This window comes from Lethenteron reissneri, chromosome 52 (genome assembly GCF_015708825.2).
Source record: "Lethenteron reissneri isolate LAM-NWPU_2019-01 chromosome 52, ASM1570882v1, whole genome shotgun sequence".
Taxonomy (NCBI): Eukaryota; Metazoa; Chordata; class Hyperoartia; order Petromyzontiformes; family Petromyzontidae; genus Lethenteron; species Lethenteron reissneri.
This window is the reverse complement of record NC_083830.1, coordinates 6,789,156-6,814,625: the sequence shown is the minus strand read 5'-3', so window position 1 is coordinate 6,814,625 and position 25,470 is coordinate 6,789,156. Positions and strand designations below refer to the sequence as shown.

At 52.9% G+C, this 25,470-nt stretch overlaps 1 protein-coding gene across 2 annotated transcripts in view; it reads left to right on the top strand.

Moving 5' to 3' along the window:
* Positions 1 to 25,470, top strand: part of LOC133355817 (interferon regulatory factor 8-like) — a 36,700-nt gene that overhangs the window by 2,920 nt on the left and 8,310 nt on the right. For both annotated transcript variants that reach the window (XM_061573214.1, XM_061573213.1), the window contains exons 3-5: positions 9,702 to 10,231; positions 13,003 to 13,192; positions 17,574 to 17,635. In XM_061573214.1, coding sequence (XP_061429198.1) covers positions 10,046 to 10,231; positions 13,003 to 13,192; positions 17,574 to 17,635 — 438 coding nt within the window. In that variant the 5' untranslated portion in view covers positions 9,702 to 10,045. The remainder of the gene's footprint in view (positions 1 to 9,701; positions 10,232 to 13,002; positions 13,193 to 17,573; positions 17,636 to 25,470) is intronic.

Genomic DNA, 25,470 nt, shown 5'->3' with positions numbered 1-25,470 from the left:
ACTCACACTCACTCACGTGTTTACCACACTCACTCACGTGTTTACCACACACTCACTCACGTGTGTTTACCACACACACACTCACGTGTTTACCACACTCACACTCACTCACGTGTTTACCACACTCACACACACTCACGTGTTTACCACACACTCACTCACGTGTGTTTACCACACACACACTCACTCACGTGTGTTTACCACACTCACACTCACTCACGTGTTTACCACACACTCACTCACGTGTGTTTACCACACACACTCACACACGTGTGTTTACCACACTCACACACTCACTCACGTGTGTTTACCACACTCACACTCACTCACGTGTGTTTACCACACTCACACTCACTCACGTGTGTTACCACACTCACACTCACTCACGTGTTTACCACACACTCACTCACGTGTGTTTACCACACTCACACACACTCACGTGTTTACCACACACTCACTCACGTGTGTTTACCACACTCACACTCACTCACGTGTTTACCACACTCACTCACGTGTTTACCACACACTCACTCACGTGTGTTTACCACACACACACTCACGTGTTTACCACACTCACACTCACTCACGTGTTTACCACACTCACACACACTCACGTGTTTACCACACACTCACTCACGTGTGGTTTACCACAACACACTCACTCACGTGTGTTTACCACACTCACACTCACTCACGTGTTTACCACACCTCACTCACGTGTGTTTACCCACACACACACTCCACACGTGTGTTTACCACACTCACACACTCACTCACGTGTGTTTACCACACTCACACTCACTCACGTGTGTTTACCACACTCACACTCACTCACGTGTGTTACCACACTCACACTCACTCACGTGTGTTACCACACTCACACTCACTCACGTGTGTTTACCACACACACACACACTCACTCACGTGTGTTTACCACACACACACTCTCACGTGTGTTTACCACACACACACTCTCACGTGTGTTTACCACACTCACACACACTCACGTGTGTTACCACACACACACACACTCACTCACGTGTGTTTACCACACACACACACTCACGTGTGTTTACCACACTCACACACACTCACGTGTGTTACCACACACACACACTCTCACGTGTGTTTACCACACTCACACACACTCACGTGTGTTTACCACACTCACACACACTCACGTGTGTTACCACACTCACACACTCTCACGTGTGTTTACCACACTCACACACTCTCACGTGTGTTTACCACACTCACACACACACTCACGTGTGTTACCACACTCACACACACTCACGTGTGTTACCACACTCACACACTCTCACGTGTGTTTACCACACTCACACACACTCACGTGTGTTTACCACACTCACACACACTCACGTGTGTTACCACACTCACACACTCTCACGTGTGTTTACCACACTCACACACACTCACGTGTGTTTACCACACACACACACACTCACGTGTGTTTACCACACTCACACACACTCACGTGTGTTACCACACTCACACACACTCACGTGTGTTTACCACACACACACACTCACGTGTGTTTACCACACACACACTCTCACGTGTGTTTACCACACTCACACACACTCACGTGTGTTTACCACACTCACACACACTCACGTGTGTTTACCACACACACACTCTCACGTGTGTTTACCACACTCACACACACTCACGTGTGTTTACCACACACACACTCACTCACGTGTTTACCACACACTCACTCACTCACTCACGTGTGTTTACCACACTCACACACACTCACGTGTGTTTACCACACTCACACACACTCACGTGTGTTTACCACACTCACACTCACTCACGTGTTTACCACACACTCACTCACTCACGTGTCTTTACCACACACACACACTCACTCACGTGTGTTTACCACACACTCACTCACGTGTGTTACCACACTCACACTCACTCACGTGTGTTTACCACACTCACACTCACTCACGTGTGTTTACCACACACACACACACTCACTCACGTGTGTTTACCACACACACACTCTCACGTGTTTACCACACACACACTCTCACGTGTGTTTACCACACTCACACACACTCACGTGTGTTACCACACACACACTCACTCACGTGTGTTTACCACACACACACACTCACGTGTGTTTACCACACTCACACACACTCACGTGTGTTTACCACACACACACACTCTCACGTGTGTTTACCACACTCACACACACTCACGTGTGTTTACCACACTCACACACACTCACGTGTGTTACCACACTCACACACTCTCACGTGTGTTTACCACACTCACACACTCTCACGTGTGTTTACCACACTCACACACACACTCACGTGTGTTACCACCCTCACACACACTCACGTGTGTTACCACACTCACACACTCTCACGTGTGTTTACCACACTCACACACACTCACGTGTGTTTACCACACTCACACACACTCACGTGTGTTACCACACTCACACACTCTCACGTGTGTTTACCACACTCACACACACTCACGTGTGTTTACCACACACACACACACTCACGTGTTTACCACACTCACACACACTCACGTGTGTTACCACACTCACACACACTCACGTGTGTTTACCACACACACACACTCACGTGTGTTTACCACACACACACTCTCACGTGTGTTTACCACACTCACACACACTCACGTGTGTTTACCACACTCACACACACTCACGTGTGTTTACCACACACACACTCTCACGTGTGTTTACCACACTCACACACACTCACGTGTGTTTACCACACACACACTCACTCACGTGTTTACCACACACTCACTCACTCACTCACGTGTGTTTACCACACTCACACACACTCACGTGTGTTTACCACACTCACACACACTCACGTGTGTTTACCACACTCACACTCACTCACGTGTTTACCACACACTCACTCACGTGTCTTTACCACACACACACACTCACTCACGTGTTTACCACACACTCACTCACGTGTGTTTACCACACTCACACACACTCACGTGTGTTTACCACACACACACTCACTCACGCGTGTTTACCACTCACTCACTCACGTGTGTTTACCACACTCACACACACTCACGTGTGTTTACCACACACTCACTCACTCACACACGTGTGTTTACCACACACACACTCACTCACGTGTGTTACCACACACTCACACACTCACGTGTGTTTACCACACTCAAACACACTCACGTGTGTTTACCACACACACACTCACTCACGTGTGTTACCACACACTCACACACTCACGTGTGTTTACCACACTCACACACTCACGTGTGTTTACCACACACTCACACACTCACGTGTGTTTACCACACTCAAACACACTCACGTGTGTTTACCACACACACACTCACTCACGTGTGTTTACCACACTCACACTCACTCACGTGTGTTTACCACACTCACACTCACTCACACACTCACATGTGTTTACCACACTCACACTCACACACATGTGTTTACCACACTCACACACATGTGTTTACCACACTCACGTGTGTTTACCACACACACACACTCACTCACGTGTGTTTACCACACACTCACTCACACACACGTGTGTTTACCACACACACACACTCACTCACGTGTGTTTACCACACACTCACTCACACACACGTGTGTTTACCACACACACTCACTCACGTGTGTTTACCACACACTCACTCACACACACGTGTGTTTACCACACTCTTCTATCGCTGCTGCTACGACGCCTCCCAGACAATGGGTTTCACTGTTCGCGTGAACCTCCACTCGTGAGATTCACATCCTCGTCTTGTGTCGGAGCACTCGGGGTTCGAGCGGATACTCACAACCCTGTGTTCAACCACCACAACCACAACCACCACACTGTGTTCCACCACCACCACAACCACACTGTGTTCAACCACCACCACAACAACCACAACCACACTGTGTTCAACCACCACCACAACAACCACCACAACCACAACCACCACCACCACCACAACCACACTGTGTTCAATAACCACCACCACCACCACACTGTGTTCCACCACCACAACCACCACCACCACACTGTGTTCAACCAACACCACAACCACCACCACCACAACCACCACCACAACCACCACCACCACCACACTGTGTTCAATAACCACCACCACCACACTGTGTTCCACCACCACCACAACCACCACCACACTGTGCACAACCACCACCACAACCACCACCACCACCACAACCATCACCACAACCACCACCACACTGTGTTCAACCACCACAACCACCACCACAACCACACTGTGTTCAACCACCACCACAACCACCACAACCACCACCACAACCACCACCACAACCACCACCACAACCACACTCTGTTCAACCACCACCACCACCACACAGTGTTCAACCACCACCACACTGCAGGTCACAATAACCACTCACTCACTCACCCATCCACTCACCACACTGCGGGTCACATAACCACTCACTCACTCACTCACCCATCCACTCACCACACTGCAGGTCACAATAACCACACACCCACTCACCCATCCACTCACCACACTGCAGGTCACAATATCCACTCACTCACTCACCCACTCACCCATCCACCCTCTCACCACTCTGCACGTCCACCCCACGCCTCTCTCTCCCTGCTTCTTCCTTCGCAACCGCTCACCTCCAGAATCCCCTTCTCCCGACACCACCATCACTCGTCTTCGTGTCTTCCCCCCCCAAGCTCTTAGAACAATCACCCGTTGACACGTGCTACACCCTCCTTATTCACGACTTCGATGACAGCGCTGTTCTGCCCTGGGCTGTTCGACGTCTTTGGCCTCAACAAAGTTCACGTTGCCTACACAGTGCTGTGTATATACGTCTGCCCGGTGCTGATATTGACACAACGCACCGGGTGCTGCTCATTTGAGGCCGAGTCAACCCACGAGAGGCCCAGCCCAGCACTGCCATTGGTGGTCGTGAGTAGGGGTTCGTAGCGCAGTGCGCTAACCACTGCGCCACAGCTGCGCATACTGACTCCTTATATAGCTACACACCCTGTACTATAGAGTCAGTAGTTTCTACTCACTCTATAGTAGTATCTACTGACTCTATATACAGCAAAACCTCGGAGATCGAACGCACCAGAACTCGAACAAATCGGTGTTCGAACGATATTTCCGAACATTTTTTTGTCCCGGAAACCGAACGAAACTCGGAGGTCAAACGGGCAATTTTGAAAAGAGCTGTACGGCTGAGACGCGTATGGCCCAGCGTGCATGACGCTTGCCCAGACAAAGGGGAATCCCCTTCCAAACAATAACACCGCCACCACCACCACCTCCTCACCACCTTCCACTCAAGCCAACAACTCTTCTTACTACAGGTAAAGTTCAATGTTAATTTATTTAATTTATTCCATATATTCATTTATTCCATTTATTGTGTTTCTTTTTTTATTTTATGCATGTAATTACTGTAAACTTCGCGTACAAATGCTTTATAACGAGAGATTTCTTGTGTCTGGAACCAATGTAATTTACATTAATTCTTATGGGGGAAATTAATTCGGTGTTCGAACAAATCGGTGTTCGAATGGCCTTCTGGAACGATTTAAGTTCGATCTCTGGGGTACCACTGTACCTACACAACCTATATACAGGATGTTTCAAACAAATTGACCCAATTTCAAAGCGGTATATTTCACGATGGCAACATTTTAGAATTACAGAAAAAGTTACAAACGGTTTAATGAGTCATCACGTTTTACTAACTATTTTATAAATGCTCTATGTGCCCTCCACCTGCTGTACGGACAACATCGAGACGACAGTTGAATTCGTCGAAAACGCCTCTCTTCTCTCACGTGTTCCCTCTGAGTTGCGTGGTCGCCCTGTGCTCTTCCCCTTACACAAACAGCCTGCTTCCTCAAATTGTCGGTACCAACGACAAATGCTCTTTGACATTGGCGGATCAAGGCCAAAACGCCGTTGAAACGCACGCTGCACCGCAATTACGGATTCAGTCTCGCTGAACTGCAGAATGCAAAACGCCTTGTGTGTTGCGGGGTCACCATCTTGCGAATGACTGAGGCTAGGGGCTGTTTGTGCGCTGGGAGAGGCATCTAGCGGTGATCGTTTAAAAATCTATGCCCCGCCCTCTCTCTATGCCCTGCCCTCTCTCTATGCCCCGCCCTCTCTATGCCCCGCCCTTTCAAGTGGTAAGAGTTTCATTCATGGGCGGTTCGTGGTTGCAGAGATATAGCGATTTCAAATGGGGTCCGTCTTTTTCAAACACCCTGTACTATAGAGTCAGTAGTTTCTACTCACTCTATAGTAGTATCTACTGACTCTATATATGCCTACGCACCCTACATACAATAGTCAGTAGATATCTACCGACTGACTCTGCACACAATAGAGTCAGTGGATATCTCGCTGTATTTTGTGGCCATGTATATTTCTCTTAACCTTTTTCATTCAGGCCTTGTGAAGGGCTCTCATCATTTAGTTGACAAACAAACGTGCAAACGGAACGCCGGGCTTCAATACTAGGCTGGTTCATTGAGGGATGTCTTCGCCAGGCAGAAATTTTCAATAAATATGTAATAATACTCTCGGAGACGGCTTGTGGAATCGGTCCTTTTATTTACTTATCTCAGTTCACAAGCACTCCCCGTTGCTGGCAGGCAACGGGGAGTGGGCAGACAGATCGCAAGAGACGCACCGCCACGCGGCACTCGGAGCCCCACTCGCGCGTGGCCCCTCTCTCTCTTCGTTCCTCGTCTGACCACGTGTCCCTCGGCTCTTCCCTTATTTAACGCCTGGGTCACGTGGTACGCTCCAGCCAATCCTTAATAGCCTGCGCTGAATGTTCCAGATTCCCCATCAACTCCCGGGACCACGCCCCTGACTTGTCTTCCCATTGGCTGAGGCCAAGACCAGCAGAACCAATCATCCTAGCTGACATCCCTCGATCACGCCAGGGCTATGCTCCCAGGCTCTCCCCCCATTGGCTGTAGAGCAGGACCGGCAGAGCCGATCACCACGTGAGCCGGACATAGGCTCTCATTACAAATATAATAATTAACCTGATATTATTTTTGTTTACAATGTTTATCTACGATCAGACACGAACAACCATTTGTATTTTTCCGCCAAAAAAACCCACAACAATTGTTGACGACTTGATTCAACTTCATCAGGTGTTACTGCTCCAGTAAAATTACTGTAGCTATTACACCTGATGACGGAGGCTTGTGTTGCTTCCGAAACGTCGTGATTTAATTTAGTTTTTCTCATTTATTATTATTTTAATATTATTATTATTTTACCTACGTGACTTTACCGAAAGAACCTAAGAGTATGAATCCTTGCAGTCACGAAAGCTTCAAATCTAGAATTGATTCAACTTCTTATATTTAAAGACGTTCCCGTCTGGAAACTTTCTCAATTTAAAGATTTCGTAATTTTTTGTATGAGAAAGAACAAAAATGCAATGAACTTAATACTCTACGAGAGGAGTTTAACACGCGGGCTTGAGGTTGTAGCTCTTATCTTTTATCGTTTTAGAATTAATCAGATTTGAACATCACAAAATGCGTATTTTTTCATTCAAAACCGCTAGAATCCAAAATATAAAAAAAAAACAAAAGATACAACAATGGTCCTCTCTTAAATTTTATTTGCTGTTTAACGCTCCACCAAACGTAAACCACACGCACAGACACGTTTATGGGGCACTTAAACTCGAGATTTGTGGCTTTTAAAACATCTCGGATTTTCAGATCGTTCCTGTTGTCTGTGTCCTAAAAGCCACCTGACGTACCAGATTTCATCTTTATACCTCGTCGGGAAGTACCCTAGGGGTTTCTGAGACACACATACAGATTGAAGTCGTCATTGATATCGATATATGACGAACAGCAGTAGCAAATCGTCGTCACCGTCACCACCATCACCACCTCGCTCCACTAACTAAGACCTTGGCAGGAGCTTCCTGACGAAAAGCCACGTGAGACTGAGTGAGGCTCTTTGCTGCGTTAAAAAGTCTCACTAATGAACTCAGCCGCATCGAACCTCACAAAAATTATATTCCGGGCCTACCTTGGCTCCTCCCACCCTCAACCAGTATATATACAAATACTGTTTTCTTGGAATTTCTCTCACTTGATACAGCTATCGTGCTGTGACGGTTCCACCTGAAGACGGAAGCTTGTGTTGCCTCCGAAACGTCGTGATTTTTATTTTATTTTTATTTTACTTTTATTAATTTTAATTTTTTACCTACGTGACTTTACCGAAAAAAACCTAAGAATATCTAAAACTCTCTATGTTCAATGTTACCAGCTAAGGCCCGCTGAGCTCAACGAAGTGGCTAATCATCATCATGATCATCATCACCACGTGGAAATGTATAGCAGCCAAATACTCTGAACGCACGTTTCTATAACAACAACTTAGTGGCGGGGACGTCACCACGGTTGCCTGTGCCAGGATAGGTGTCGAAGGCTCGCCGATGGGCACGAGGTCACAGGACAGACCCAGGTTGCCCATGGGTTGATTGACTGAGATGACTGGCAGATGCACCACCGGTGCCCACCGACTGTGCCACACACACACACCAAGACAAATATCCCCCATATAGCCTGTAACAGACTGTTGGGGCAAGTGCTGTTTGCGAATAGCATCTATGAAGTCCGATACGGCACACGAGTGGGTGGGAGCCAGTACCACGCCCGGCCGCCTTTGTCTCCCTAGCGGTGATGTTTACACACCACACCAGGTACTCATTTGAGGCTGAGTTGACCTAGGAGAGGCCCAGGACCGGTTCAGATAATCGCTATCACTCGTGTTGGCCGTGAGCGGGAATCGAACTCGTGTCGCCGGGTTCATAGCGCAGTGCGCTAACTGCTGCACTATCGTTCCCCACGTGTATGTAATGGGTTCCGGAGACACTTGTAGAGGTAGCTTCTTTATTACAATACAACACTCCAACACTCCTGATACTCTGTTACAGCCTAGGTACACAGCCTAGCGACACAGCCTAGATACACAGCCTAGGTACACAGCCTAGATACACAGCCTAGGTAGACAGCCTAGGTACACAGCCTATGGACACAGCCTCGGAACACAGCCTACTCTGGCTACGCTCTGGGGTCCTCCGGCTACAATTACCCTAGGGGAGGCTAATCTGACCCGACCCAGTCAAGGTGCGGGTCTGGACTCTGGCTTCCTCGGAACTCGCCCTTACAGGGACGTAGAGCCGGGAGTCGCAGAGTCCCACCACTGGCCCTCACAGCGTCCCGGCCCTTACAAGGACAAGTGGGACGAGGGGGTCCAGGGTCCTACTCTGGCTGGTCTTGGGTCTTGAGCTGCGACTGCCCTTTTATGCCTCGTCCCCAACGAGGGGTGGGGTTGTGGGCGCCCCCAGATATCCCACAGAGCACACACAGCCCCCCCCCCCCCCCCGTTGGTGGCGCCAAGGGGCTTAACTGTCTGGGGTGCCTGGGATCCTAGCGCCTGGCGCCAAGGCTTATCTGCCTAGGATCCCAGAGCCCCCAGCAGCCCCTCCCCTCTTATGGCACTACATATACACCACACACACATACACACACACACCATCATACACTACACAGACCACTTGCCAGCATCGCACGCTCAACCTGTGCTCGGGGTGTGGAGCGCAGGCGACAGCAGGCGGCGTGGTGCTGCTGGTGGTGCTGCTGCTGGTGGTGCTGGTGGTGCTGTTGGTGGATCTGCTGGTGGTGCTGGTGCTGGATCTGCTGGTGGTTCTGCTGGTGGTGCTGGTGGTGGATTTGCTGGTGGTGCTGCTGGTGGTGCTGCTGGTGGTGCTGCTGGTGATTCTGCTGGTGGTGCTGCTGGTTCTGCTGGTGGATCTGCTGGTGGTGCTGGTGGTGCTGCTGGTTCTGCTGGTGGTGGATCTGCTGGTGGTGCTGCTGGTGGTGGTTCTGCTGCTGGTGGTGCTGGTGGTGCTGCTGCTGGTGCTGCTGGTGGTGCTGGTGCTGGTGCCATGCAGAGGACACACGCGGCTGGCTGTGCCGCCTACCGCCTGCGCCACTGGATCACGGACCAGGTGGACGGCGGCAAGTACCCGGGCCTGGCGTGGGAGGACGAGGCGCGCAGCACGTTCCGCATCCCGTGGAAGCACGCGAGCAAGAAGGAGTACAGGCACGAGGAGGATGCCGCCGTCTTCAAGGTGGGGGGCGTGAGAGGGGGGGGGGGGGGCGGGGGCCGGCGGGGGGGGGGGGGCGAGAGGGGGGGGGGGGCGAGAGGGGGGGGCGGGAGGGGGGGCCACGGTGGCGTGGATGTTAAGTTGATGTGAACTAGCTCGCCTGGTATGAAGGAGGTTGTGGGTGTCTCTTTCCTCTCGTCCCCCCCTCTCGTGCCCCACTCACCCCCCGCTCATCTCCCACGTGTCTCCCCTCTCACCACCCACGTGTCTCCCCACTCACCCCCTCTCACCCCCCCTCTCACCCCCCACGTGTCTCCCCTCTCACCCCCCACTCACCCCCCCTCCCACCCCCCCTCCCACTCCCCCTCTCACCCCCCCTCTCACCCCCCACTCACCCCCCACTCACGCCCCCTCTCACCCCCCTCTCACCCCCCTCTCACTCTCATCTCATCCCCCCTCTCACCCCCCCACTCACCCCCCACTCCCCCCCTCTCACCCCCCTCTCACTCCTCACTCACCCCCCTCTTCACCCCCTCTCACCCCCCACTCACCCCCCACTCACCCCCCACTCACCCCCTCTCACCCCCCCACTCACCCCCCTCTCACCCCCACTCACCCCCCCTCTCACCCCCCTCTCACCCCCACTCAACCCCCTCTCACCCCTCCTCTCACCCCCATCTCACCCCCTCTCAACCCCCCTCTCACCCCCCACTCACCCCCCTCTCCTCTCCTCTCATCCCCTCTCACCCCCCCCCCACTCCCCCCCACTCACCCCCCACTCACCCCCCACTCACCCCCCACTCACCCCCACTCATCCCCCTATCACCCCCCCTCTCACCCCCCCTCACCCCCCTCTCACCCCCCACTCACCCCCTCTCACCCCCTCTCACTCCCCACTCACCCCCCTCTCACCCCCCTCTCACCCCACACTCACCCCCCTCTCACCCCCCTCTCACTCCCCACTCACCCCCCTCTCACCCCCCTCTCACCCCACACGCACCCCCCCTCTCACCCCCCCTCACGCCCCACTCACCCCCTCTCATCCCCTCTCAACCCTCCACTCATCCCCCTCTCCCCCCCTCTCACCCCCCCTCACACCCCCCCTCACACCCCGCTCACCCCCCACTCACCCCCCCTCACCCCCCTCTCACCCCATCTCAACACCCCACCTCTCAACCCCCCTCTATCACCCCCACTCACCGCCCTCTCACCCCCCCTCACCCCACTGCACCCCCACTCACCCCCCACTCACCCCCCTCTCACCCCCCACTCACCCCCCTCTCACCCCCCACTCACCCCCTCTCACCCCTCCTCTCACCCCCATCTCACCCCCCTCTCACCCCCCTCTCAGCCCCCACTCACCCCCCTCTCACTCTCCTCTCATCCCCCCCACTCCTCCCCACTCACCCCCCACTCACCCCCCTCTCACCCCCTCTCACCCCCCACTCACCCCCTCTCACCCCCACTCACCCCCCTCTCACCCCCCTCTCACTCCCCACTCACCCCCCTCTCACCCCCCTCGTCACCCCACACTCACCCCCCTCTCACCCCCCTCTCACCCTCCACTCATCCCCCTCTCACCCCCCCTTCACCCCCCACTCACCCCCCTCTCACCCCCCACTCACCCCCCTCTCACCCCCCTCTCACTCCCCACTCACCCCCTTCGTCACCCCCCTCCTCACCCCCTCACTCACCCCCCTTCTCACCCCCTCTCACCCCCACTCATCTCACCCTCACACTCACTCCCTCTCCCCCCTCTCATCCCTCACACCCCTCCTCAACCCCCTCCACTCTCCTCTCATCCCCCCTCTCACCCCCCACTCACCCCCTCTTCCCCGCCCTCTCAACCCCCCACTCATCCCCCTCCTCACCCCTCCTCTCACCCCCCTCATCACCCCCTCTCACCCCCCGCTCACCTTCCAACGTGCCTCCCCTCTCACCCCCCTCTCACCCCCACCCCACCTCCTCCCTCCCCACCCCCCCTCCCACCCCCCTCCACCTCTCACCCACCACTCACGCCCCTCACCCCCCACTCACCCCCCAACTCACCCCCCACTCACCCCCCACTCACCCACCACCTCAAGCTCACCCCCACTCACCCTCCACTCACCCCCCTCTCACCCCCCCTCTTCACCCCCCACGCAACCCCCCTCTCACCCCCCAATCACCCCCTCTCACCCCCCACTCACCCCCCACTCACCCCCCCTCCACCCCCCTTCTCATCCCCCCTCTCACCCCCCCCTCTCACCCCTCTCACCCCCACTCACCCCCCCCCTTTCACCCCCCCTCTCACCTTCCCACGTGTCTCCCCTCTCACCCCCCCTCCTCACCCCCCCCACCCTCCTCCCTCCCACCCCCCCTCCCACCCCCCCTCTCACCCCCCACTCACTCCCCTCACACCCCCACTCACCCCCCCACTCACCCCCCCACTCACCCCCCACTCACCCCCCACTCACCCCTTCTCTCGCCCCCTCTCCCCGCCCCTCCCTCCCACCCCCCCTTCCACCCCTCCTCCCTCCAACCCCCCCTCTCACCCTCCACTCATCCCCCACGTGTCTCCCCCCTCTCACCCCCCCCTCTCACCCCCCACTCACCCCCCTCACCCCCCCTCTCACACCCCTCTCACCCCCCACTCACCCCCCACTCACCCCTCTCACCCCCACTCACCCCCCTCTCACCTCCACTCACCCCCCACTCACCCCACTCTCACCCCCCACTCTCACCCCCACTCACTCCCCTCACCCCCCCTCTCACCCCCCCCCTCTCACCCCCCCCCCCCCCCCCGCCCTCTGCAGGCGTGGGCCATCTTCAAGGGCAAGTACCGAGCGGGCGAGGACCGTGCGGACGCGAGCACGTGGAAGACGCGTCTGCGCTGCGCCCTCAACAAGAGCCCCGACTTCCAGGAGCTGAGCGACCGCAGCCAGACGGCGAGCGGCGACGCGTTCAAGGTGTACCGCATCCTGCCCGAGGAGAGCACCACGCGATGTGAGTGTGTCTCTCTGTGTGTGTGTCTCTGTGTGTGTCTCTGTGTGTGTCTCTGTGTGACTCTGTGTGTGTCTGTGTGTCTCTGTGTGTGTCTCTGTGTGCCTCTTTGTGTGTCTGTGTGTCTCTCTGTGTGTCTCTGTGTGTGTCTCTGTGTGTGTCTCGGAGTGTGTCTCTGTGTGTGTGTGTCTCTGTGTGTGTCTGTGTGTGTGTGTCTGTGTGTGTCTCGCTGTCCTTGTGTGTCTCTGTGTATGTCTGTGTGTCTCACTATCAGTAATGTGTCTCTGTGTGTCTCTGTGTGTCTCACTGTCAGTAGTGTGTCTCTGTGTGTCTCTGTGTGTCTCACTGTCAGCAGTGTGTCTCTGTGTGTCTCACTGTCAGTAGTGTGTCTCTGTGTGTCTCTGTGTGTCTCACCGTCAGTAGTGTGTCTCTGTGTGTCTCTGTGTGTCTGTGTGTCTCACTACCAGCAGTGTGTATATGTGTGTCTCTGTGTGTGTCTGTGTGTCTCACTGTCAGCAGTGTGTCTCTGTGTGTCTCTATGTGACTTTGTGTGTCTCGCTGTCAGTAGTGTGTATCTGTGTCTCTGTGTGTCTCTGTGTGTCTCACTGTCAGCAGTGTGTCTCTGTGTGTCTCTGTGTGTCTCGCTGTCAGTAGTGTGTCTCTGTGTGTCTCTGTGTGTCTCTCTGTGTGTCTCTGTGTGTCTCACTGTCAGTAGTGTATCTCTGCGTGTCTCTGTGTGTCTCTGTGTGTCTCTGTCAGTAGTGTGTCTCTGTGTGTCTCTGTGTGTCTCTCTGTGTGTCTATGTGTGTCTCACTGTCAGTAGTGTGTCTCTGCGTGTCTCTGTGTCTCTCTGTGTGTCTCTGTGTGTGTCTCACTGTCAGTAGTGTGTATCTGTGTGTCTCTGTGTGTCTCTGTGTGTCTCACTGTCAGCAGTCTGTCTCTGCGTGTCTCTGGGGTGCCACGGTGCTGATATGGTGAAACCGGTCTTGAGTGTTTCTTTGCGTTGCCGCACAGCGCCGTCGAACGTGATCGCTCCCAAAAGAAATGTGTCCGTGTTGATCGGATGCGAAAATTAGTTTTTAATATGTATCTGTTTACTTTAAATGTCTTCATGTTGAGAGACAAATATGGGAGACATTGCTGATCTGTTTCGTGTTCCGATACCAAGGACACTGTGGTGGCTAGGAGATGTTAACTCCCTCGCCTGGTACACAGGAGGTCGTGGGTTCGATCCCGACCCTGATGCCTGCTGCTATAAATTAGGAGTTTGCGTGTCTCTCTCATCATCATCACGGTGGCTAGAAGATGTTAACTCCCTCGCCTGGTACGCAGGAGGTAGTGGGTTCGATCCCGACCCCGACGCCTGCTGCTGTATATTTGGAGTTTGCGTGTCTCTCTCTTTCATCATCATCACGGAGGCTAGGAGATGTTAACTACCTCGCCTGGTGTACAAGAGGTCGTGGGTTCGATCCCGACCCTGACACCTGCTGTATATTTGGAGTTTGCGTGTCTCTCTCTCTCATCATCATCACGGTGGCGAAGAGATGTTAACTCCCTCGCCTGGTACACAGGAGGTCGTGGGTTCGATCCCGACCCCGACGTCTGCTGCTGTATATTTGGAGTTTGCGTGTCTCTCTCTCTCTAATCATAATCACGGTGGCTAGGAGATGTTAACTCCCTCGCCTGGTGTACAGGAGGTCGTGGGTTCGATCCCGACCCTGACGCCTGCTGCTGTATATTTGGAGTTTGCGTGTCTCTCTCTTTCATCATCATCACGGTGGCTAGGAGATGTTAACTCCCTCGCCTGGTATACAGGAGGTCGTGGGTTCGATCCCGACCCTGATGCCTGCTGCTGTATATTTGGAGTTTGCGTGTCTCTCTCTCATCATCATCACGGTGGCTAGGAGATGTTAACTCCCTCGCCTGGTACACAGGAGGTCGTGGGTTCGATCCCGACCCCGACGACTGCTGCTATAAATTTGGAGTTTGCGTGTCTCTCTCATCATCATCACGGTGGCTAGAAGATGTTAACTCCCTCGCCTGGTACGCAGGAGGTCGTGGGTTCGATCCCGACCCCGACGCCTGCTGCTGTATATTTGGAGTTTGCGTGTCTCTCTCTTTCATCATCATCACCGTGGCTAGGAGATGTTAACTACCTCGCCTGGTGTACAAGAGGTCGTGGGTTCGATCCCGACCCTGACACCTGCTGTATATTTGGAGTTTGCGTGTCTCTCTCTCTCATCATCATCACGGTGGCGAGGAGATGTTAACTCCCTCGCCTGGTACACAGGAGGCCGTGGGTTCGATCCCGACCCCGACGACTGCTGCTGCATATTGGAATTTGCGTGTCTCTCTCTCTCTCTCATCATCATCACGGTGGCTAGGAGATGTTAACTCCCTCGCCTGGTGTACAGGAGGTCGTGGGTTCGATCCCGACCCTGACGCCTGCTGCGGTATATTTGGAGTTTGCGTGTCTCTCTCTCTCATCATGATCACGGTGGCTAGGAGATGTTAACTACCTCGCCTGCTATACAGGAGGTCGTGGGTTCGATCCCGACCCCGACGCCTGCTGCTGTATATTGGAATTTGCGTGTCTCTCTCTTTCATCATCATCACGGTGGCTAGGAGATGTTAACTACCTCGCCTGGTATACAGGAGGTCGTGGGTTCGATCCCGACCCCGACGCCTGCTGCTGTATATTGGAATTTGCGTGTCTCTCTCTTTCATCATCATCACGGTGGCTAGAAGATGTTAACTCCCTCGCCTGGTATACAGGAGGTCGTGGGTTCGATCCCGACCCCGACGACTGCTGCTATAAATTTGGAGTTTGCGTGTCTCTCTCATCATCATCACGGTGGCTAGAAGATGTTAACTCCCTCGCCTGGTACACAGGAGGTCGTGGGTTCGATCCCGACCCCGACGACTGCTGCTATAAATTTGGAGTTTGCGTGTCTCTCTCATCATCATCACGGTGGCTAGAAGATGTTAACTCCCTCGCCTGGTACGCAGGAGGTCGTGGGTTCGATCCCGACCCCGACGCCTGCTGCTGTATATTTGGAGTTTGCGTGTCTCTCTCTTTCATCATCATCACCGTGGCTAGGAGATGTTAACTACCTCGCCTGGTGTACAAGAGGTCGTGGGTTCGATCCCGACCCTGACACCTGCTGTATATTTGGAGTTTGCGTGTCTCTCTCTCTCATCATCATCACGGTGGCGAGGAGATGTTAACTCCCTCGCCTGGTACACAGGAGGCCGTGGGTTCGATCCCGACCCCGACGACTGCTGCTGCATATTGGAATTTGCGTGTCTCTCTCTCTCTTTCATCATCATCACGGTGGCTAGGAGATGTTAACTCCCTCGCCTGGTGTACAGGAGGTCGTGGGTTCGATCCCGACCCTGACGCCTGCTGCGGTATATTTGGAGTTTGCGTGTCTCTCTCTCTCATCATGATCACGGTGGCTAGGAGATGTTAACTACCTCGCCTGCTATACAGGAGGTCGTGGGTTCGATCCCGACCCCGACGCCTGCTGCTGTATATTGGAATTTGCGTGTCTCTCTCTTTCATCATCATCACGGTGGCTAGGAGATGTTAACTACCTCGCCTGGTATACAGGAGGTCGTGGGTTCGATCCCGACCCCGACGCCTGCTGCTGTATATTGGAATTTGCGTGTCTCTCTCTTTCATCATCATCACGGTGGCTAGAAGATGTTAACTCCCTCGCCTGGTATACAGGAGGTCGTGGGTTCGATCCCGACCCCGACGACTGCTGCTGTATATTGGAATTTGCGTGTCTCTCTCTCTCATCATCACGGTGGCTAGGAGATGTTAACTACCTCGCCTGGTACACAGGAGGTCGTGGGTTCGATCCCGACCCCGACGCCTGCTGCTGTATATTTGGAGTTTGCGTGTCTCTCTCTTTCATCATCAACACGGTGGCTAGGAGATGTTAACTACCTCGCCTGGTATGCAGGAGGTCGTGGGCTCGATCCCGACCCCGACGCCTGCTGCTGTATATTTGGAGTTTGCGTGTCTCTCTCTCATCATCACGGTGGTTAGGGGATGTTAACTCCTTCGCCTGGTGTGCAGGAGGTCGTGGGTTCGATCCCGACCCCGAAGCCTGCTGCTGTATATTGGAATTTGCGTGTCTCTCTCTGTCTCCCCGTGGTCTTGTGGATTTTTCTCCGGTTTTTCCGCCTCCACATTTAGGATGGGCGTGCGCTCAGAGTCTTTGGCCTCCACTCGAAATGTCCACGTGACGAGCCACTTTCTTGAGCTGTCATTTGTGGCCACGTCGCTTCTGAATAATGTTGCGACACCTCAGTGGGCCTTCACTTGGTGAAATGGAAATAGTTGATCGACGCTCCGTGACCGTTCTCTTCACAGGTGACTGTGCCCGTGACAGCGATGAGATCATGCCGCCAGAAGAACCTGAAGAGAACCAGGAGGTACAGGTGCTACATCATCATCGTCGTCAACATCATCGTCGTCATCAACATCGTAATCATCATTGTCGTAAACATCATCGTCGTAATAATCATCATCATCATCGTCGTCAACATCATCGTCGTCAACATCATCGTCGTCAACATCATCGTCGTCATCAACATCGTAATCATCATCGTCGTAAACATCATCGTCGTAATAATCATCATCATCATCGTCGTCAACGTCATCGTCGTCAACATCATCGTTGTCAACATCATCGTCGTCATCAACATCGTAATCATCATCGTCGTAAACATCATCGTCGTAATAATCATCATCATCATCGTCGTCAACATCAACATCGTCGTCAACATCAACATCATTTTCGTAATCATCGTTGTCGTCATCAGGACTCTTTTAGGAGGGTCCTGCTACGTGGGGGCGTGTGGGTGAGCGTGTGGGTGAGTTGGTGAGCGTGCAGGTGAGTTGGTGAGCGTGTAGGTGAGTTGGTGAGCATGTGGGTGAGTTGGTGAGCGTGTGGGTGAGTTGGTGAGCATGTGGGTGAGTTGGTGAGCGTGTGGGTGAGTTGGTGAGCGTGTGGGTGAGTTGGTGAGCGTGCGGGTGAGTTGGTGAGCGTGCAGGTGAGTTGGTGAGCGTGTAGGTGAGTTGGTGAGCATGTGGGTGAGTTGGTGAGCGTGTGGGTGAGTTGGTGAGCGTGTGGGTGAGTTGGTGAGCGTGTGGGTGAGTTGGTGAGCATGGGGGTGAGTTGGTGAGCATGTGGGTGAGTTGGTGAGCATGTGGGTGAGTTGGTGAGCGTGTGGGTGAGTTGGTGAGCGTGCGGGTGAGTTGGTGAGCATGTAGGTGAGTTGGTGAGCGTGTGGGTGAGTTGGTGAGCATGTGGGTGAGTTGGTGAGCGTGTGGGTGAGTTGGTGAGCGTGTGGGTGAGTTGGTGAGCGTGCGGGTGAGTTGGTGAGCATGCGGGTGAGTTGGTGAGCATGTGGGTGAGTTGGTGAGCATGTGGGTGAGTTGGTGAGCATGTGGGTGAGTTGGTGAGCGTGCGGGTGAGCATGGGGGTGAGTTGGTGAGCGTGTGGGTGAGTTGGTGAGCATGTGGGTGAGTTGGTGAGCGTGTGGGTGAGTTGGTGAGCATGTGGGTGAGTTGGTGAGCGTGCGGGTGAGTTGGTGAGCATGCGGGTGAGTTGGTGAGCGTGTGGGTGAGTTGGTGAGCGTGTGGGTGAGTTGGTGAGCGTGCGGGTGAGTTGGTGAGCGTGCGGGTGAGTTGGTGAGCGTGCGGGTGAGTTGGTGAGCATGTGGGTGAGTTGGTGAGCATGTGGGTGAGTTGGTGAGCATGCGGGTGAGTTGGTGAGCGTGCGGGTGAGTTGGTGAGCGTGCGGGTGAGTTGGTGAGCGTGCGTGTGAGTTGGTGAGCATGTGGGTGAGTTGGTGAGCGTGCGGGTGAGTTGGTGAGCGTGCGGGTGAGTTGGTGAGCGTGCGGGTGAGTTGGTGAGCGTGCGGGTGAGTTGGTGAGCGTGCGGGTGAGTTGGTGAGCGTGTGGGTGAGTTGGTGAGCATGTGGGTGAGTTGGTGAGCATGTGGGTGAGTTGGTGAGCATGTGGGTGAGTTGGTGAGCATGTGGGTGAGTTGGTGAGCATGTGGGTGAGTTGGTGAGCGTGCGGGTGAGTTGGTGAGCGTGCGGGTGAGTTGGTGAGCATGCGGGTGAGTTGGTGAGCATGTGGGTGAGTTGGTGAGCGTGTGGGTGAGTTGGTGAGCATGGGGTTGAGTTGGTGAGCGTGCGGGTGAGTTGGTGAGCAAGTGGGTGAGTTGGTGAGCGTGCGGGTGAGTTGGTGAGCATGTGGGTGAGTTGGTGAGCGTGCGGGTGAGTTGGTGAGCGTGTGGGTGAGTTGGTGAGCGTGCGGGTGAGTTGGTGAGCATGTGGGTGAGTTGGTGAGCATGGGGTTGAGTTGGTGAGCGTGCGGGTGAGTTGGTGAGCAAGTGGGTGAGTTGGTGAGCGTGTGGGTGAGTTGGTGAGCATGTGGGTGAGTTGGTGAGCGTGCGGGTGAGTTGGTGAGCGTGTGGGTGAGTTGGTGAGCGTGCGGGTGAGTTGGTGAGCGTGTGGGTGAGTTGGTGAGCAAGTGGGTGAGTTGGTGAGCGTGCGGGTGAGTTGGTGAGCGTGTGGGTGAGTTGGTGAGCGTGTGGGTGAGTAGGTGAGCGTGCGGGTGAGTTGGTGAGCATGTGGGTGAGTTGGTGAGCGTGCGGTGAGTTGGTGAGCGTGTGGGTGAGTTGGTGAGCATGCGGGTGAGTTGGTGAGCGTGTGGGTGAGTTGGTGAGCATGTGGGTGAGTTGGTGAGCATGTGGGTGAGTTGGTGAGCATGTGGGTGAGTTGGTGAGCGTGTGGGTGCGTTGGTGAGCGTGTGGGTGAGTTGGTGAGCGTGTGGGTGAGTTGGTGAGCATGTAGGTGAGTTGGTGAGCATGTGGGTGAGTTTGTGAGCGTGCGGGTGAGTTGGTGAGCGTGTGGGTGAGTTGGTGAGCGTGTGGGTGCGTTGGTGAACGTGTGGGTGAGTTGGTGAGAATGTAGGTGAGTTGGTGAGCATGTGGGTGAGTTGGTGAGCGTGCGGGTGAGTTGGTGAGCATGTGGGTGAGTTGGTGAGCATGTGGGTGAGTTGGTGAGCGTGTGGGTGCGTTGGTGAGCGTGTGGGTGAGTTGGTGAGCGTGTGGGTGAGTTGGTAAGCATGTGGGTGAGTTGGTGAGCGTGTGGGTGAGTTTGTGAGCATGTGGGTGAGTTGGTGAGCGTGCGGGTGAGTTGGTGAGCATGTGGGTGAGTTGGTGAGCATGTGGGTGAGTTGGTGAGCATGCGGGTGAGTTGGTGAGCATGTGGGTGAGTTGGTGAGCGTGCGGGTGAGTTGGTGAGCATGTGGGTGAGTTGGTGAGCGTGTGGGTGAGTTGGTGAGCGTGTGGGTGAGTTGGTGAGCATGCGGGTGAGTTGGTGAGCGTGTGGGCGAGTTGGTGAGCGTGTGGGTGAGTTGGTGAGCGTGTGGGTGAGTTGGTGAGCATGTGGGTGAGTTGGTGAGCGTGCGGGTGAGTTGGTGAGCATGTGGGTGAGTTGGTGAGCATGTGGGTGAGTTGGTGAGCATGCGGGTGAGTTGGTGAGCATGTGGGTGAGTTGGTGAGCGTGCGGGTGAGTTGGTGAGCATGTGGGTGAGTTGGTGAGCGTGTGGGTGAGTTGGTGAGCGTGCGGGTGAGTTGGTGAGCGTGTGGGTGAGTTGATGAGCGTGTGGGTGAGTTGGTGAGCGTGCGGGTGAGTTGGTGAGGCATGTGGGTGAGTTGGTGAGCGTGCGGGTGAGTTGGTGAGCGTGCGGGTGAGTTGGTGAGCATGTGGGTGAGTTGGTGAGCGTGCGGGTGAGTTGGTGAGCATGTGGGTGAGTTGGTGAGCATGTGGGTGAGTTGGTGAGCGTGCGGGTGAGTTGGTGAGCATGTGGGTGAGTTGGTGAGCATGCGGGTGAGTTGGTGAGCATGTGGGTGAGTTGGTGAGCGTGCGGGTGAGCATGCGGGTGAGTTGGTGAGCATGTGGGTGAGTTGGTGAGCATGCGGGTGAGTTGGTGAGCGTGCGGGTGAGTTGGTGAGCATGTGGGTGAGTTGGTGAGCATGTGGGTGAGTTAGTGAGCATGTGGGTGAGTTGGTGAGCGTGTGGGTGAGTTGGTGAGCATGCGGGTGAGTTGGTGAGCGTGCGGGTGAGTTGGTGAGCATGCGGGTGAGTTGGTGAGCATGTGGGTGAGTTGGTGAGCGTGCGGGTGAGTTGGTGAGCATGTGGGTGAGTTGGTGAGCATGCGGGTGAGTTGGTGAGCATGCGGGTGAGTTGGTGAGCGTGCGGGTGAGTTGGTGAGCGTGTGGGTGAGTTGGTGAGCATGCGGGTGAGTTGGTGAGCATGTGGGTGAGTTGGTGAGCATGTGGGTGAGTTGGTGAGCGTGCGGGTGAGCATGCGGGTGAGTTGGTGAGCATGTGGGTGAGTTGGTGAGCGTGCGGGTGAGTTGGTGAGCATGCGGGTGAGTTGGTGAGCGTGTGGGTGAGTTGGTGAGCATGTGGGTGAGTTGGTGAGCGTGTGGGTGAGTTGGTGAGCGTGTGGACGAGTTGGTGAGCGTGTGGTTGATTTGGTGAGCGTGTGGGTGAGTTGGTGAGCGTGTGGGTGCGTTGGTGAGCGTGTGGGTGAGTTGGTGAGCGTGTGGGTGAGTTGGTGAGCATGTGGGTGAGTTGGTGAGCGTGCAGGTGAGCATGCGGGTAAGTTGGTGAGCATGTGGGTGAGTTGGTGAGCGTGTGGTTGATTTGGTGAGCGTGTGGTTGATTTGGTGAGCGTGTGGGTGAGTTGGTGAGCGTGCGGGTGAGCATGCGGGTAAGTTGGTGAGCATGCGGGTGAGTTGGTGAGCGTGTGGGCGAGTTGGTGAGCGTGTGGTTGATTTGGTGAGCGTGTGGGTGAGTTGGTGAGCGTGTGGGTGCGTTGGTGAGCGTGTGGGTGAGTTGGTGAGCGTGTGGGTGAGTTGGTGAGCGTGTGGGTGAGTTGGTGAGCATGCGGGTGAGTTGGTGAGCATGCGGGTGAGTTGGTGAGCATGTGGGTGAGTTGGTGAGCATGTGGGTGAGTTTGTGAGCGTGCGGGTGAGTTGGTGAGCATGTGGGTGAGTTGGTGAGCGTGCAGGTGAGCATGCGGGTGAGTTGGTGAGCATGTGGGTGAGTTGGTGAGCATGTGGGTGAGTTGGTGAGCGTGCGGGTGAGTTGGTGAGCATGCGGGTAAGTTGGTGAGCATGTGGGTGAGTTAGTGAGCATGTGGGTGAGTTGGTGAGCGTGTGGGCTAGCGTGCAGGTGAGTTGGTGAGCGTGTGGGTGATTTGGTGAGCATGCGGGTGAGTTGGTGAGCGTGCGGGTGAGTTGGTGAGCGTGTGGGTGAGTTGGTGAGCGTGTGGGTGAGTTGGTGAGCGTGCGGGTGAGTTGGTGAGCGTGCGGGTGAGTTGGTGAGCGTGTGGGTGAGTTGGTGAGCGTGTGGGTGAGTTGGTGAGCATGCGGGTGAGTTGGTGAGCATGTGGGTGAGTTGGTGAGCGTGTGGGTGAGTTGGTGAGCATGTGGGTGAGCTGGTGAGCATGCGGGTGAGTTGGTGAGCGTGCGGGTGAGTTGGTGAGCGTGCGGGTGAGTTGGTGAGCGTGCGGGTGATTTGGTGAGCGTGCGGGTGAGTTGGTTAGCGTGCGGGTGAGTTGGTGAGCGTGCGGGTGAGTTGGTGAGCATGCGGGTGAGTTGGTGAGCGTGCGGGTGAGTTGGTGAGCGTGCGGGTGAGTTGGTGAGCGTGCGGGTGAGTTGGTGAGCGTGCGGGTGAGTTGGTGAGCGTTTGGGTGAGTTGGTGAGCATGCGGGTGAGTTGGTGAGCGTGCGGGTGAGTTGGTGAGCGTGCGGGTGAGTTGGTGAGCGTGTGGTGTCGCGTGCGGCTGAGTGCGACGTGGGGCTGTCAAGGCCTGCGTCCCGGGTGGGTTTGTGAAACGCCCTCCGGTCCAAAGTTCGCTGGCGTGGGGGGGGGGTGAGCCCAGGACTCGTCACAATTTCGGGGAACTCGTAAAAGAACTCAACACGACGAGACGGGCGCGCGGGGCGAGGGCAACACGGGAGAGACTCGCTCTGACGAGTCTCTCGGCTCTTCTCCAGGAGGGTCGTGTCTGGCGAATCGTTTTCTAATTCGGCTAAATTTTGACCGCGGGCGCCGGGACACACATTGGCCTACTCTTCCTCGACTGACGTCACGGCATCTTTAGCGTCCACGATGAGCGACGCGGAGGGGCGCGTCGTGTGGTTAGTCCACAGTCGGCAGTATTGGGACATTCCACATTCCTATGGCGGGGAGTTGGGGGCGGAGTCTATCCAAGGCACAATCACCGTTGGCATCCCCGCAAAGTGGTAGCCATTTTTCGATTTAAAGCTTTCGTGACTGCAGGGATTCATCTTCTTGGTTTTTTCGGTAAAGTCACGTAGAAGGGAAATAATAAAAATAAAACATTATTTCCATTTTCTTGGTTCTTTCGGTGAAGTCACGTAGAATGGAAATAATAAAAATAAAACATTACTTCCATTTTCTTGGTTCTTTCGGTAAAGTCACGTAGAATGGAAATTATAAAAATAAAACATTATTTCCATTTTCTTGGTTCTTTCGGTAAAGTCACGTAGAATGGAAATAATAAAAATAAAACATTATTTCCATTTTCTTGGTTCTTTCGGTGAAGTCACGTAGAATGGAAATAATAAAAATAAAACATTATTTCCATTTTCTTGGTTCTTTCGGTGAAGTCACGTAGAATGGAAATAATAAAAATAAAACATTATTTCCATTTTCTTGGTTCTTTCGGTAAAGTCACGTAGAATGGAAATAATAAAAATAAAACATTATTTCCATTTTCTTGGTTCTTTCGGTGAAGTCACGTAGAATGGAAATAATAAAAATAAAACATTATTTCCATTTTCTTGGTTCCTTCGGTGAAGTCACGTAGAATGGAAATAATAAAAATAAAACATTATTTCCATTTTCTTGGTTCTTTCGGTAAAGTCACGTAGAATGGAAATAATAAAAATAAAACATTATTTCCATTTTCTTGGTTCTTTCGGTGAAGTCACGTAGAATGGAAATAATAAAAATAAAACATTATTTCCATTTTCTTGGTTCTTTCGGTAAAGTCACGTAGAATGGAAATAATAAAAATAAAACATTATTTCCATTTTCTTGGTTCTTTCGGTAAAGTCACGTAGAATGGAAATAATAAAAATAAAACATTATTTCCATTTTCTTGGTTCTTTCGGTAAAGTCACGTAGAATGGAAATAATAAAAATAAAACATTATTTCCATTTTCTTGGTTCTTTCGGTAAAGTCACGTAGAATGGAAATAATAAAAATAAAACATTATTTCTATTTTCTTGGTTCTTTCGGTAAAGTCACGTAGAATGGAAATAATAAAAATAAAACATTATTTCCATTTTCTTGGTTCTTTCGGTAAAGTCACGTAGAATGGAAATAATAAAAATAAAACATTATTTCAATTTTCTTGGTTCTTTCGGTGAAGTCACGTAGAATGGAAATAATAAAAATAAAACATTATTTCCATTTTCTTGGTTCTTTCGGTAAAGTCACGTAGAATGGAAATAATAAAAATAAAACATTATTTCCATTTTCTTGGTTCTTTCGGTAAAGTCACGTAGAATGGAAATAATAAAAATAAAACATTATTTCCATTTCTTGGTTCTTTCGGTAAAGTCACGTAGAATGGAAATAATAAAATAAAACATTATTTCCATTTTCTTGGTTCTTTCGGTAAAGTCACGTAGAATGGAAATAATAAAATAAAACATTATTTCCATTTTCTTGGTTCTTTCGGTAAAGTCACGTAGAATGGAAATAATAAAAATAAAACATTATTTCCATTTTCTTGGTTCTTTCGGTAAAGTCACGTAGAATGGAAATAATAAAAATAAAACATTATTTCCATTTTCTTGGTTCTTTCGGTAAAGTCACGTAGAATGGAAATAATAAAAATAAAACATTATTTCCATTTTCTTGGTTCTTTCGGTGAAGTCACGTAGAATGGAAATAATAAAAATAAAACATTATTTCCATTTTCTTGGTTCTTTCGGTAAAGTCACGTAGAATGGAAATAATAAAAATAAAACATTATTTCCATTTTCTTGGTTCTTTCGGTGAAGTCACGTAGAATGGAAATAATAAAAATAAAACATTATTTCCATTTTCTTGGTTCTTTCGGTAAAGTCACGTAGAATGGAAATAATAAAAATAAAACATTATTTCCATTTTCTTGGTTCTTTCGGTAAAGTCACGTAGAATGGAA